Source organism: Aspergillus homomorphus (genome assembly GCF_003184865.1).
Source record: "Aspergillus homomorphus CBS 101889 unplaced genomic scaffold BO97scaffold_12, whole genome shotgun sequence".
Taxonomy (NCBI): Eukaryota; Fungi; Ascomycota; class Eurotiomycetes; order Eurotiales; family Aspergillaceae; genus Aspergillus; species Aspergillus homomorphus.
In genome coordinates this window covers 385,352-399,057 of record NW_020291898.1, presented here as the reverse complement: position 1 = coordinate 399,057, position 13,706 = coordinate 385,352, and the positions used below count along the sequence as shown (strand labels likewise).

General features: G+C 51.6%; 5 protein-coding genes across 5 annotated transcripts; 2 read left to right on the top strand and 3 right to left on the bottom strand.

The window, feature by feature from the left end:
* Nucleotides 1–115: 115 nt before the first annotated feature.
* Nucleotides 116–2,436, bottom strand: BO97DRAFT_388216 (uncharacterized protein). Its single transcript, XM_025693640.1, has 2 exons — nucleotides 1,424–2,436; nucleotides 116–1,374 (listed from the first exon to the last, which is right to left on the bottom strand). The coding sequence occupies exons 1-2, from the start codon at nucleotides 2,293–2,295 to the stop codon at nucleotides 375–377; spliced, it is 1,872 nt and encodes a 623-aa protein (XP_025552797.1). The 5' UTR covers nucleotides 2,296–2,436; the 3' UTR covers nucleotides 116–374.
* A 538-nt stretch (nucleotides 2,437–2,974) lies between these two features.
* BO97DRAFT_342159 (uncharacterized protein) lies at nucleotides 2,975–4,620 on the top strand (the record flags this gene model as incomplete). Its single annotated transcript, XM_025691658.1, has 4 exons — nucleotides 2,975–3,420; nucleotides 3,523–3,630; nucleotides 3,851–4,033; nucleotides 4,116–4,620. 4 exons carry the CDS (start codon nucleotides 2,975–2,977, stop codon nucleotides 4,618–4,620), a joined length of 1,242 nt encoding a protein of 413 aa, XP_025552796.1.
* Nucleotides 4,621–5,442: 822 nt separating this feature from the next.
* On the bottom strand, nucleotides 5,443–7,891 carry BO97DRAFT_34632 (uncharacterized protein). Its single transcript, XM_025691802.1, has 6 exons — nucleotides 7,263–7,891; nucleotides 7,076–7,174; nucleotides 6,939–7,006; nucleotides 6,536–6,879; nucleotides 6,390–6,459; nucleotides 5,443–6,335 (listed from the first exon to the last, which is right to left on the bottom strand). The coding sequence occupies exons 1-6, from the start codon at nucleotides 7,640–7,642 to the stop codon at nucleotides 5,527–5,529; spliced, it is 1,770 nt and encodes a 589-aa protein (XP_025552795.1). The 5' UTR covers nucleotides 7,643–7,891; the 3' UTR covers nucleotides 5,443–5,526.
* A 1,526-nt stretch (nucleotides 7,892–9,417) lies between these two features.
* Nucleotides 9,418–11,444, top strand: BO97DRAFT_449711 (F-box domain protein; the record flags this gene model as incomplete). The annotated part of the gene is made up of 4 exons (XM_025698878.1): nucleotides 9,418–9,515; nucleotides 9,588–9,753; nucleotides 9,965–10,305; nucleotides 10,410–11,444. The coding sequence occupies 4 exons, from the start codon at nucleotides 9,418–9,420 to the stop codon at nucleotides 11,206–11,208; spliced, it is 1,404 nt and encodes a 467-aa protein (XP_025552794.1). The 3' UTR covers nucleotides 11,209–11,444.
* On the bottom strand, nucleotides 11,241–13,666 carry BO97DRAFT_404768 (succinate--CoA ligase (GDP-forming) subunit beta). Its single transcript, XM_025695030.1, has 8 exons — nucleotides 13,442–13,666; nucleotides 13,266–13,349; nucleotides 13,132–13,204; nucleotides 12,976–13,075; nucleotides 12,365–12,910; nucleotides 12,254–12,300; nucleotides 11,904–12,196; nucleotides 11,241–11,831 (listed from the first exon to the last, which is right to left on the bottom strand). The coding sequence occupies exons 1-8, from the start codon at nucleotides 13,493–13,495 to the stop codon at nucleotides 11,697–11,699; spliced, it is 1,332 nt and encodes a 443-aa protein (XP_025552793.1). The 5' UTR covers nucleotides 13,496–13,666; the 3' UTR covers nucleotides 11,241–11,696.
* Between the last annotated feature and the right edge of the window lie 40 nt (nucleotides 13,667–13,706).

Genomic DNA, 13,706 nt, shown 5'->3' with positions numbered 1-13,706 from the left:
GGATCTCTTTCAATCAAATATGATCTACCCTTTCCGATATGCGACAGAGCTGGAAATCAGATGATCTTAAATACTCACATGCACATGAGCCGTCATGTACATGTTATCTGATCTCCCTTATCGCTGCTTCCTTTCCATGCTATGCGGAAAACAAGATATTTCCTGTACCCCTCACCCGGACTCCCACGAAGAGTCGTGGTATAACCGATCTCTGAAGCCGGACGTGAAGCAAAGTAGGCTTCCCATGTACCCCAATCTTCACGCCTAACAACGCCACCCGCCTTTTGAACGAAACGCCATAGACATAGTAATATCCCGTGCTTCCCACGTCTACGGGGACTCGTGATCTCTCTAGCCTAAGATATGTCATGCTCTCAAGTATGATGGGCCGTGACCTCTGCTGCATCATCGTCCTCGTTGAATAGAACTGTCACGACGCCCCGCGTAGCTCGCAAGACAGAGCCGATTTGAATCCCGCTTGACTCTCCACCGAGTCCTTCGGACTGGCTATCTTGATTCTCACTCAGCATAGCATGGAAAAGCTTCTTGCATTCCTGTTCAAGCTTTCGTCTGGAAGTGCTATCGGAGGCACTGGTACTTGAGACGCTGATGCCAGGGACGAGCTGGGGTTCGCTTGACCATTCGTCGATCCTTAGCTCACAGGAGAGTAGCATACTTAAATGACTGGTCTTGGATCCGAATAGCATAGACGTTCGCTCAAGATGGGGAAGAATACGTCGTAGCTCAGCTATGCTTCGATCGTCAGAGCTCGATGGTGAGGCAACATCGGACCTCTTGTGGCCAGGGATCAAGTTTGCATGTTGCTCCTCCATCTGTGACCATAGCTGAGCTCGTGAAATTGCAGCTTCCCAGTGCCGGTTGATGCCCCAACAAAGCCCCGTGATATCTAGTTTTAGCAGCGGGTTGGCGAGTCGAATGTCTATCCATTGCTGCAAGGAAGCTGACATTATCGTCTTACCATTTTTGAACTCGGTCGGTACCCATATCGAGAATAGAGTTTGTGTTTCTGGGTTGGCGTCATACGCAATGGCTACGTTATAGCGATTGGAAGGGAACGGACGCGGCGCAGTGAAAGTTAGAACATGCCTCTCCAGGGACGGCTGGGCTCTTGTCGCAGGCACCAGCTCCGAGAATGCGGTGAGATCCAAAGGTGCAAAAGCCGTCAGATAGGGTTTCTCGAGGGCATGCTCGCCTAGCGTAAACGGATTGATTGGAAATGTGTCTTGAGACGGTGGAAGAGGAGCCTTCGCAGCGAACGGAAGCAGAGCTGAGATCAGCGACGAGATTGAAGCCGTCGCCGAGGGAGGATCATCGATTGTTGCATCTGTGGGATGAGAAGACGCTAATAGTGTGCTAGAACCGGTCAGTGATCGTCCTGCAGGAATTGGAGGGAGGAGCATACGATAACTTAATCAAGTCGCGCTCTGTGTTCTCGTCACCCCGACCCAGGTTCCTTGACCAATCCTCCAACTCGGCAATGTCCTTTTTCAGTTTCTCTAGCTCGTCCGTGAGCTCATTCTTCAATTTTCGCTTTTCCAGAATGTGCTCCGGGAAGGACATCCAATCTATGGCCGGCTCCAATCCTGTCGGCTCCTCGGACTCGCCATAGTCGACACTCCTCAACCTAGAAGACGTCTGCTCAGGATTGTCCGTGGCCCGTCGCCTCCCCCATTTCGCTTGTTGTGAACTCGGGCTGCTGCTTGGGAGCCCCTTGGTGCGTCCCAAGGGCCGTTCCAGCCCCAATTGGGTCGGCGTTGGCGGAAGGTCTGGCTCGTCGAGTATTTCTTGAAGAGAAGACTGACTGAAATCCACAGTCACATCCATGTCCCCGGTCGCACTACCCAGCTCCGATGTCAATTGATCCTCCGGCGTATTGACATGTCGTGGTACCTCGATACTCTGCTGTGTCGATGTAGGGGACCGAAAAATCAAATCGGAAGCAGTAATTCGAGTGGAGACCCGCCTTGGTGGTGCAGCAAAGACACCAAGACCGCTAGATATTCGAGGTGATTGTTTTTGTTTTGCGCTCCTGAGGGGTTTAAGCGGACTTGCGGACGAAGTCAACGATGGTCGGAGAGCCTTTCGATCCCTCAAGCCGACAGCCCGCGCGTCAGCCTGTGTCGGTTTTTGTGGGCCTCTCACGGGCGATCTGCTAAGCGCACGTTGAGGAAGAGTGGGATGAGCTCTAGCTAAGCTGGCCCTTGTCGGTGCTTGGAATGAGGCGCGCTCATTCGTTTGCGGCTGGGCGTCATTTGGTTGTGGAGGGTTGCTCATTTGCGACGCGCTGACAGCAACAACTGCCAAATCTCTCCAGTGGATGACTCTCTCGCTACAGTGTGAGTACCCAATTAATCGCTATATATGGTACCGACAGCTGTGATAAAGAAGGCGTGAGCTGCACAAGCCGAACTGTACTAAATTGACTGGTGTTTACATGCGCCTAGTCCGGTCTGTTTCTTCTTGCGGACATTATCTCGGGGGTTTCAGTTTGCACTGTTTGCGCAACCGCCGCCCGCCCGCCCCCATCGACTATGACATAACCGCATCGGCGTTTCTCTTCATGCGCCGTTCCTCTTTTGCCTACCTTACTTCCCCTCCTCCGTTGTCGATACCGGGACAAATGGAACACCCCTTCCTGACACTCGCGCCAACTTTAGCGCAAAGATATGCCACAAATAGCTCTCACCGATTGCCTCATCCGTCGCTCTTCTTCACACGGCGTGCCTTCGCTACACCCGCTCGTCGCTTCGCCACGCACAATAATGCCGCCGCTATCCGCAATCGAACTGTAAAGGCAGGCGACACCGGCACCGTTCAGGCGCAACCGCTCGCCGGCTATTACTATGATATCCTCTCTACGCGCTCTCCTTACGGTCGGCAGACCCGTCCCCCGCAATCCCAAGAGCAGCCGGAGAAACCGACCCCGGCCAAGCCCCAGACACCAGAGGAGAAAATGGCTATCGTCTTCGGCACTCGTCTAGCAGGCCCGGGCCGCACTTCCCGCTACGATCCAGGTGCCGCACCTGACGCGACCTGGAAGACTGTGAATGGGGTTGCGATCCCTCCGCGTCCGGAAGAACCCGACAATTGTTGCATGAGCGGCTGCGTCCATTGCGTCTGGGACGACTATCGCGACGAGCTGGAAGAATGGGCCGCGAGGCTCGCGCAAGCCAAGGCGAAAAGCTCGCCTGCAAGCGACGGAAAGGATCAGCGTCAGACGCCAAGGGCCGAGGTCAATGCAGCTAGTGGGAGTATGGATGATGATGGCGGTGGCAGTGAAACGAATTGGACGCTTCCTGATCCCAACGAGGATCTTTTCGCGAATATTCCTGTCGGCATCCGTGAGTTCATGAAGACGGAGAAGAAGCTAAGGCAGAGACATCAGGCAGAAGTCCACACGTGAGCAGGGGTGAAGATTTGCCTTCTCCAATATTTCTCCTTCTCATCTGCTTCAGGCCATGGCTATATCCTCTTTCACGTGGTTTTTGTATATATAGATAGAACCTCGGGTTGTTTAGAAAGTGTACATAAGACAGAACGGCAGTTGCATACACCGTCATCTCTCAATGGTCATTTCGCATGGCCCCCATCGCCACTGCTCCACCATGGGTTACACAGAATCTAACTCTCCGTCAATTTCATATTTAATGACTATTCAACATGATGAAAGAACAGGTCCCAATCCAAAAGATAGGAAAGCGGTGAAGTCACCCTCCATCCGTTCTGCCACGATTCGCCGCCTTGGTATCGCAAAAAGTTCAATATGAAGTTCTTTCTGGCAATCACTCTTCCTCATCCAACAGTAACCATCGGATCAAATCTCCTACAGGATGTCAATATCCAAATCACAAACAGACATCATTCTCAACAAGGCTAATGTCGCACTGGCCCGCAGTCAACGGCTTGTCGCATCATGGCTCCCGGCTCCCACAGCAGCGGACCAAGCCAATGTGAAATCCGAGGAGGAACTGCAGCGCGAGGAGGATGAGATATTTACAGCCGTTCCTGAAACGTATGCAGGCCCGCATTCAACGAAGTTTCTCGCGCGTTTACACACTCGGACCTGCTAATTTTGCTTTCTCTTCTTGATACAGACTCGGGGTCGGAGCGCCTCTGCCGACGAAAGCCGCGGATGGGAGTTGGAACCGCACGGAACTGGATTCAAATGACAAACTACGGAAACAGCTTCTCGGGCGTAATTACCAGAAGGTCATGGCGGCCAAGGTTCACGCAAAACCGGGAGCGCCCTCCGCTGGTGTCGCCACAGGTCGACCATCGGCAAAGGCAGCGTCATCCGGCGCCGGTCAAGGTGTGGACGAGGAAGACGAAGATGAGGAAGAAGGTCGTTTGGCTCTTATAGGCAGGAAGAATGCTTCCTCGCGAAAGAGAAAAGTGAATATCCATACTCTACAATCCCCGGAAGAAACCGAAAGCATGGATCTTGAGGCTAAGGAGACGACTGCCGGTGTTGATGGTAATGTGTCGAAACAAAAAGAGGACTCGTCGCAATTTTCATCTGGCCGGAGAAGCAGGAAAAAGGGCACGAGCTTCTTAGACGAGATTCTCGCTGAACGGTCCAAGAAGAGAAAGAAGAGGTGACAACCTGTCCTAACGATCGGCTAATCTTGTGTATATAGAAATGAATCAAGCACAATAGTGATACCCGCCTAATCTAGTGGCATAAAATTCCAGATAAGAAACCTACTGACCTTAGTTAGCATCAGGTTCTGGTTCATGTAATGCATTGTCCTCCGTATGGTGTGATACACTCATCAAATCGGCCTAAATGAAAGTCGGATTTTGTACATTGGTATTATCAAAAACCACTATAGATTCATATCTCTAAATTAGTGTCCCCAAGCAGGATTCTGCTCCACTCAACCCAGGGTATATAATATAAATAAACAGATGTAGACCAAAAAGGAAAAAAAAAAAAACCTGAATGCTAGGCTGTGCATGACCGCTTATGAGTGACAGGGAGAACCAGCGATGAGCATGGGGTGATGATCCCAAAGTGTTTGGTGTAAAGTGAAACCATCGGCGAGACGTGCATGCGCATGCCGTTTACGCAGCGAGAGAGGCTAGCACCATATGAGACACTCTGCACGAAAATTATAGGCGGCAAGCAAGCCAAGCCCTCCTCCCCACACTCTCATGAACGATTGTACAATGAATGCTTCGACCCAAGGGAATAATCGAAAGAAGAACATGTAAGTGAGAAAGTGAAAGATTACAGGCAGAATGATACTCCCGATTTTTGCAAATCTGATCGATGTATGAGAGTGAAGAATAGGTTTCTTGTTGTCTTTTTTCGATTCCTTTTTTCTTTCCGAACATTTGCGCCACAGTCAAGGAGATGATTATGGATAGTAGACCGAAAGAATTCAGTCCCTTGCAGCCACATCCTCTGAAGATCTCGAAAAGTGGCGTCGAAGGGTACTGTATGTGCTGCCTGGGGCAAGCATCTTGTCCATAACCATGCGGGAAAGTTGAGTCGCTTGTGGTCTACTCTAGTCGCTTCCGCTTTCGATCGTCCGCCATCGCATGCTGGTCTTCATCTGGTCGCTCAGCCGTGTCGGCGGGATTAAGAAGGGAATGAACATTGCTCGCCATGCTAGAGCGTCGAGTTGCAGGAAGGGACATTTCGTGCCGAGGGAACCTGGGTCCCAACGGCCAGCCATTATCTGCAGGAACATTTTGATCGGGGTGTAAGGGAGGAGTCGCATGACGAGTGGCCTCCTGTAAGCGTCGTGGGGCGCCCATTTCGTACTGTGCCAATACATCGCGCACTTGCTGCTCACTTGAGGTCGGGGTTCGGTGTCGCGAAGGCGACCAGGGATTCGCCGCATGGGTATGCAGATGAGTGGAAGGGAACGGGGATACCCCCGGTGGCGGCCAGCCATGCTGTCTGATATCGGCTGATGTATGGCGACGAGTAAGGTTGGGCCCTGGGGGAGACGAGACCGACGATAAGGGGTGGGGGACGGGCTGTTGGGGGGTGACCACGGACGGCACCTGGGGTCGGCTATAATTTGGTGAAGAGTGCCCAGCCCCAATTGAACCGAAGCGACGGGGAGAGGGGGCCAGGTGTGGGGGAACAGGAGGACGGATCATGTTGGGTCGAGAAGGGTTCTCCATCATCGAGGGGCGACGGCCATCCTCCTGGGGAATCTGGCGCGGGGACAATGGTGGACCAGGATCGACGGAAAAGTTGGCAATGTAGGGCTGCCGAACCGATAGGTAAGGATCCTGGGTGTGTTCAAGAGACCGCACGGCATCTAAATGCTTCGCTAGCTCTGCCTGCATGCCAGTCACTGCTAGATGTTAGCTTATCCGGGGCTTGAACAACCCAGGGCAACGAAGCTCACCATCTCGGTACAGTATACCCTCGCGATCAGGTATCATCCCTTGCAGGAATCGAGAAATTGAATGTGTCCACTAATTCAGAACGGAACATTAGTGTTTGTCCTGCGGCGCAGCTGGCATACAGATTCGAGGGGTCGGGCCCACACACATGATAACACCGGATCAGACTCTCCGCCATTGCTTGACATCGCGCATTGAGCGCCGCATTGCCTTCTTCGGCGCGCGTGAGACGAGCATGCATATCGAACATAGAATGCTCCAGGTTCATCAGGCGCGCTTCAGTGGCGTCCGGAACAGGTTCAGCTGGAGTACCCGGTTGCGAGGAGGCGGTTTTGTGGCCCGAAAAGGAATCGCGATTAATCAATGCGTGGCGGGATGCGCGTCGCTTAATCTCGCGCAAACCAACAAGATCGCCACGCTTGAAATTCCCATTCCCGTGCTTGAACTCCCAGAGTGCGGAGTCTGGAGATCCAGTGTGGAAAACGTCGCTCACTGGTGTCCACATACATCAGTAACGGTGCAGGTATCCGTCTTGGACCGAGCCGGCATACCTTTGTGGAATCCATACATATTCAATTGCCGAACAAATGAGGAGATGTTCGTGTGCTTGAAATACTGACTGAACAGACTCGTTAGTTGGATTATCGCGTTTGGGTAGATCGGGGCTCGTTCGGGTTGGGGGACTAACGCGAGGACTTTGGAGAACTCGGAGGTGGGCGACATAACGAAGCTATCGTTCGTATTAGACCATGATATCAAGTGCTGAATGCTGGGATCTTCAAGCATGCTGGTTGTTTGATGGTCAGTATGTGGACCTAGTGCAGGGGAGCTTCTCCGACGGAAATAAGGAAGCTTGAACCCAATCGCTGACGTACTTGTAGAGCTTGTGAATGAAGGCTGTTTGAACGACCTTGGGCTGTTGCGCGGCCGCGGCCGCACCGATTGCCTGATTTGGGCCCAGATGATGATGGTTCACGCTCTGCGAGTCGGTAGAACTATTGGGAGCTGTCGTGGTGGTGATATTGGGGTTCGTGCCGGTTCGATCGCTATCGGGGCTGCTGTGGACGGGGGGCGCAGGGCCCGGGGCTGGAGGTGTGACATTCATGGGATCACCGTTCGATTGGGAGGATGTTGAGACGACGGAGGAGGAGAGGACAGGGATCTTTCGGACTTTACCCGGCACATCGGTGGCAGCGATAACAGAAGGAGCAGCGAGAAGAGAATTCCTGGAGGGGAGATCGGCGAGGCTGCTCATCTCGCGCGGAGGAGGACCAGGGGAGAAGAGAAGAGGAAGAAAGAGGAGGGAGGCGGCGGCGGAGGAGGAGGGGAGGAAGGACGGGCAGCCGAGCGATAGACCGGTAAGAAAAGAGGCCCAGCAAGATCAAATGCTGTTTTTCACTTCTCGATCCTCCTTCCTTCCAGTCTAATGGTAAGGTTAAGTTGCTTTTTTTTTATCGGTTTGCTGGTTTCTGTCGGGCCATGTAAGAGAGGAAGAAAAAAAGGAAGAGGTTGAAGTTGCCCTGTGGGGCGGGTTTAGGGTGAAAAGGCAGATGGCGATAGGAGGAAAGGAACAATAGTAGATTGGGAAATAGGATGAGTGGATAGATCGCTTTTTTGGAGAGGAGGAGGGGAAGGGGGAGAGGTGGGGGTTTGAGTAGGAGAGCAGAAGATAGAAGAGAAGCGAGAGAGTAGGAAGAAACAGAGTAAGTTTTGTTAATGGGATAATGTATGGAATTAAATTTGATTTGAACCATTACGAGTCAAAAAAGAGACCGAGACCGAGACCGAGAGAGAGAGATAGAGAGAGAGATTCCCCGAACGACACGCCCCAAAGCCAGACTAGATGAAGAGAAGGAGAGAAGAAAAATAGTCTGGGCTGAACCGACTGGAACCGCAAGTGAGGATCAACAACCTCGAGCCAACAACAGTCTTTCCAGTTTCCACTGGCTCGATCATCGTAGAAGTCGCTCGATTGGTCGCTCGTAGCCTTGTCTTTCTCTTTCGAGTTTCTCAAGTTACGATCGAGGCTCGTCCTGGTCGGTCTGTTGAGGGGAGGTGCTTGCTTTCTCGTGGTAGCTTCAATGGAGATCAAGTAAAGAGAGATCGCAAGGAACTCTCACTCACCCACGGGGGAGAAGGAAGGCTGACAGGAAATCCAGTGCTTGGTCTGGTCTTGTTGTTTCCTGCGTCACCTTTTTTTTCCATTCGGCTGTCAATCATTTCCAATATATTCATTCGCCCCCTTTTATTCTCTGCCCTTCCGATACCCTCAAAAAAGAAGAGGAAAAACAAAAAAGGAAGGAAAAAGAACCGACAGCGGACTTCAAGGAGTGTGAGAAAGAGAAACAAGGAAGCTCTTGGCCCGCCTGAGAGTAGTCCCTGAATACGACTAGGGAGTACTGTAGGGACGAGGCGTCGTGGAAGAGGGCCAGAAGGCGATCAGATCTGCAGCGCAAGCTGCTTATTCCATTGGGGGCTACTACTCCTAAGTTACTATCTCTAACTAAGCTGTCGGAACACTTTTGTACTTTACTCAGTACTTTATTCTGATGGGGTTGGCGGGAGGAACCGCAGAGGAGACAATGAATGAATTAATCAATTAATCACAACAAACAATAGTAACAAAACCCTGAATACGGGTAAGACAAGGAGATAACCATCATGCTTACTGCATCAGACATAGAATTAGATGATCTGCGATAATCAGAGAAATAAATTCCCATCTATTCTGGTCAGGCAACCAACTAGACAGTACAATGCTAACGAGGATAAAGATATGATGGACTGAATTACTTAGCCGCCGGAAATACCTGTCCTGTCAATAATCAAACTCAATCTACAATAGTCAATGCGACAGCTCCATCCACTCCCCTCGTATTCTATCTATTCTTGCATCTCTCCCTCTCATTACGCCAAAGTCAATGCTAAACCTGCTTGGTCTTGTTTTGAATTCTTTGTTCCTTATCCCCACCTGTCCTCTATAGTAGCATACCTCCCCTCCCCGACCAGTGTCCGAAATCGGTTCCAGCCATGAGTCTGGATTCCCATCCCCCCAATGATGCCACCACCGCCCAGCAGATCATCTGCCTTTTCAATTGTCTTAGCACAAATTCGGCTCGAAGGGCTGCGTATGAACCATCTCGTTCTTCAGCTCACGCCTCCCCAACATTTCGGCCTCCATGCTAATCCCTCCATCGTAGGTATCATGGCATCTTGGATCAACTGAATTCCCCCGAATGGTGCGATGTACGCGCACGCATGGCCCAGCGCACCTTTCAGAAGGACATTCTCGGCGAGTCCCTGCCAGAGGTCGCTCTGCAAATTGTGCAGTATCTGCGTGTCACCGATCTTCACGTGCTCCAGAGAGTAGGTGACTGTCCGAATCCATAAATATAGAGAGTGAAAATCAAGAAGAGAAGAGAAAAGAAGAAGAAGGGAGAAAACGAAAAAGAAAATTACTGAAATGAAACAAGCGAAGCTTGATCGGCTGGGACTCACATAGCTGTATCCGTAGGTCTCGAGACGGTGGCACGCTCTCCTGTCATCTGATTCCACCAGGCGCACCTTATATCACCAGTGGACGAACAAGTTCAGCACGAAACTTACCGCAGCTGACTTCCGGCGGTACGCTCAACGGAAGTTGCGTTTAGAGCGCGGCCAACCCGCCCACGAGCCCCTGTCTTTTGATCCCGTCACACCGGGGACCGCAAGAGATGATGGCCCAAATTATTACAGGCCCCCCACGCCTGACACCCTCGCCTACGCCGATGGAAGGTGTGCCTGGCTCAGAAGCTCCGACGTCATTGTCGTTCACGACATTCGCAAAGCCACAAGGCAGCAATTTTGCACTGAGAATCGCGACCGGTTTCGATTGCTGGGTCTCTCGGAGTGTGTGATTGCAGCGGTCAGCATCCGCGCGTAAGTCTCCTGTCCCAGATGCCTAGATCCTAATTCGAACAACATTGTTGGAGAATCTCCTTGGGACGTGGTAACGTGTAAGGGCTCATTGGAATAATACTCAGATTTTGTCATGTTTGGGACCTGGAGACCCAGGAGCACGCCTGGTTCCGTCTCCCATCATCCAGTTTGACCGGCTTTGCCGTCCGCAGCAGCATAGTTGCTGTGGCCTACAACAGTACCAAGACTATCAAGCCTGAAAATAGGGTCAATATCGAATCCATCATGTACTGGGACATGCGGTCGCGCACCGCTCACGCCATTGAGAATGTCCCCAACGTGGTACTACTAGACCTGCAGCCCGCCACGAAGACCCTCATCATCGTTCATGTTGAACGAGAAGAGACGTACCAGGTATGTGTAAGGAAATACATCATGGATGGTCAAGGACATGCGCACATCCAGCGCTCCTACGCGTTACCCGCCGTTCATCGGGATTGGACTCTCGAGACGGTGAGCCGGACGTGGGACAGTAATCATCACCGATTCGCGGTGTTCTTCATTCAATCGCCGCTGGCTAAGGCTCCAAGACGATTATTCCAGTGGGTAATAGCTACCTACGACCCGCAGACGGATGGGATCGGCCTGCATGAATTCACTTGGAATGATAGGCCCAAATATTTCTTGCGTGCGGCGGCTGTGGACCACAATCTGCTGTACTATCTCAGGGAGGATCACGGCACACAAGCTATTTGGATATCCGACCCTTCAGCCCACCCCCCCCATAGAGCAGCTAAAGCTATGGATCCGAGCTGTCGCGGAAAGGAGGGGATTCTCCTTGGGGACCAGGAGTATGTTCTCCTGCTGCATCAGATGGAGGCGAAAGTTTGGCCTTTCAGAGACGATACTCTGGTCAACAACTAGGTCTGCGACCCGCTCTGAAGGCTTCGTGGTTTGCTTGCTCAGGCTAGAGAATCAAAGGACGAGCTCTAGCAGGAAGACGTTCGCCTCAGAACGGAACGAACAGTAGAACTCGTTATAGCAAATTCATTGACAGAAGAAAGAAACCTAGACATGGACGATATACAGAACCATCTATAAGAATTTCCCAGGCGCTCTCACCTGGTCGTGTATCACCATTATGTTAACTTGTGCGCGATTCCTATGACCGAGCATTCTCTAAGCAGCAACAGCAATGCGTTAGCATCATACCTCAAGAAAGAAAGGCTGTCGTCCTCCTTGGCCAATTACTCCGCATCTCGCTGCATCTTCGAACTCAGATCTTCCTATCCTCCCGGTCATGGGAAAGAAGACTATAAATATCAAGAAAAGAAATAGCAGAAAAGAAAAGAAAAATACAAGAGATAGTGGGGCATCGGCTAGGGAGACGCAGCTCTATGCCGACATGGAATTTAGATACCAAGAGTGAACTCAACACCAACATCTATCTCGCGGGCCAACTTGACGACCTTAGAGAACTGCACGGACTTCTCAGCGGCGCTCTGAAGATCCTCAATGGAGAAGATCTTGAGGCCAGACTCGTTGATCTGTGCAAGAGATATAGTTAGCTCGAAATCTTACCCGTACCGTCAATGGTAGATAGCCAAAAAAGAACATACCAGCTTGTGCGCCTGCTCCATGTTTGTACCCTGGAGACGGGCAACAATGGGGGTGCGCAGACCCATCTCCTGCACGACGTTGATCAAGCCCTGAGCGATAGCATCGCAACGGACAATGCCACCGAAGATGTTAACAAAGATGGCGGTCACCTTAGGGTCGCTAGTGATAAGCTCGAAAGCGGACTTGATGGCAGCGGGGGTGGCACCACCACCGACGTCGAGGAAGTTGGCAGGAGCACCGCCGTTTAGCTTAATGATGTCCATAGTGGCCATGGCCAGACCGGCACCATTGACTGCACTCAAAGTTAGCAAATGTCAAATTCACCCGAGCTCTTTTGACCCGTTCTTACCCAAGCATCCAATGTCACCGTCGAGCTTGATGAAGTTCAAGCCGTGCCTGCATTCGAGATTAGTTTAATCCTCCCTATGGACAGGTGTTGTTAGTCGCTTGAGAAACATACGTAGCAGCCTTGACCTCATCGGCATCCTCCTGGGTGGTATCTCTCCACTCGAAGACCTCCTTCTGTCTGAAGTCGGCGTTGTCATCGAAGTTCAGCTTAGCATCCATGGCCATGACTTTGTGATCAGAAGTCTCGGAGAGAGGATTGATTTCAATCTGGGTGGCATCCCTTTCCATAAAGACCTTGTACAGTTTCTGGATAGTGTCACGAGCCTCGTCAATGCACTGCTCAGAGAAGCCAAGCTCGGTAGCGATCTTAGTGGCGATCTCGTCGGTAACTCCAACCTTGATGTCGATAGGAGTAGTGATGATGGCATCGGGGTTCTCCTTGGCAACAGCTTCGATGTCCATACCACCCTGAGACGAGGCGACAATGACAGGACCCTGGGTAGCACGGTCCATGAGGACGGCGAGGTAGAACTCGCGACGAGCAAACTTGCGCTCACAGATGTAGACAGAGTTGCAAAGACGACCGGCGGCACCAGTCTGCTTGGTGATGAGCTTTTGTCCAATCATCTGACCCGCAAACATTTTCGCCTCGGTAGGCCTGGGGAGATAAGTTCATGTTAAGAAAAGGTCGAGGCAAATCATGGCTCTAGCGGTCACACTCACGAGTAAATCACGCGCACACCGCCCTTCAGACCGTTACTGAATGTACCCTTACCACGACCGCCAGCGAGGACCTGAGCCTTGATGACCATATCATCATTACCTAGCATTATAGTCTTAGCAGGCCGCGATCCTGACTGCTAACATGTAAAGACGTACCAAGGGAATTGGCAATGGCCTCAGCTTCCTCCGCGGAGCGGGCAACTTCACCCTTGGGCATTCCGATGCCATACTAGCTACTGTCAGCACCCCAAAGCCCGAAGCATGGGTATAATAGCGCGCTTCTGCCGTACCGACTTGAGCAAGTTCGCGGACAAGTATTCGTGGATAGAAAGGTTTCTCTGTTGCTGGCCTAGGCGGGACTGAACGGAGGACTCCTGTAAGCAGCCAGATTATTAGCGTGTGAGACTTGTGATATATGTAAAGCCTGGTACTCAATAGGCTAGGCCGCTCAAGGTGGGAATCTTACAGTCGCAGCTCTCAAGGCCGCAGTAACCGGTTTGCTGCGGGCAAGCTTGAACATTTTGACACCAAGAAAGAAAAAGATATAACTATTAAGAGGGGAGAGGGATCGAGAGATACTCGTCAAGCAGGCGAGATTTGCGCAGAATGAGTGCTCCTCCAAAGTGAGGTAGGTAGTAAGGGAGAGAGAAGTTGGGTGCTGATGGGAGGGAGAACAGCTTTCTTTTTCGCGGCTACGAATCTCGGGATGATCTTATTGCCTTGGGACATTC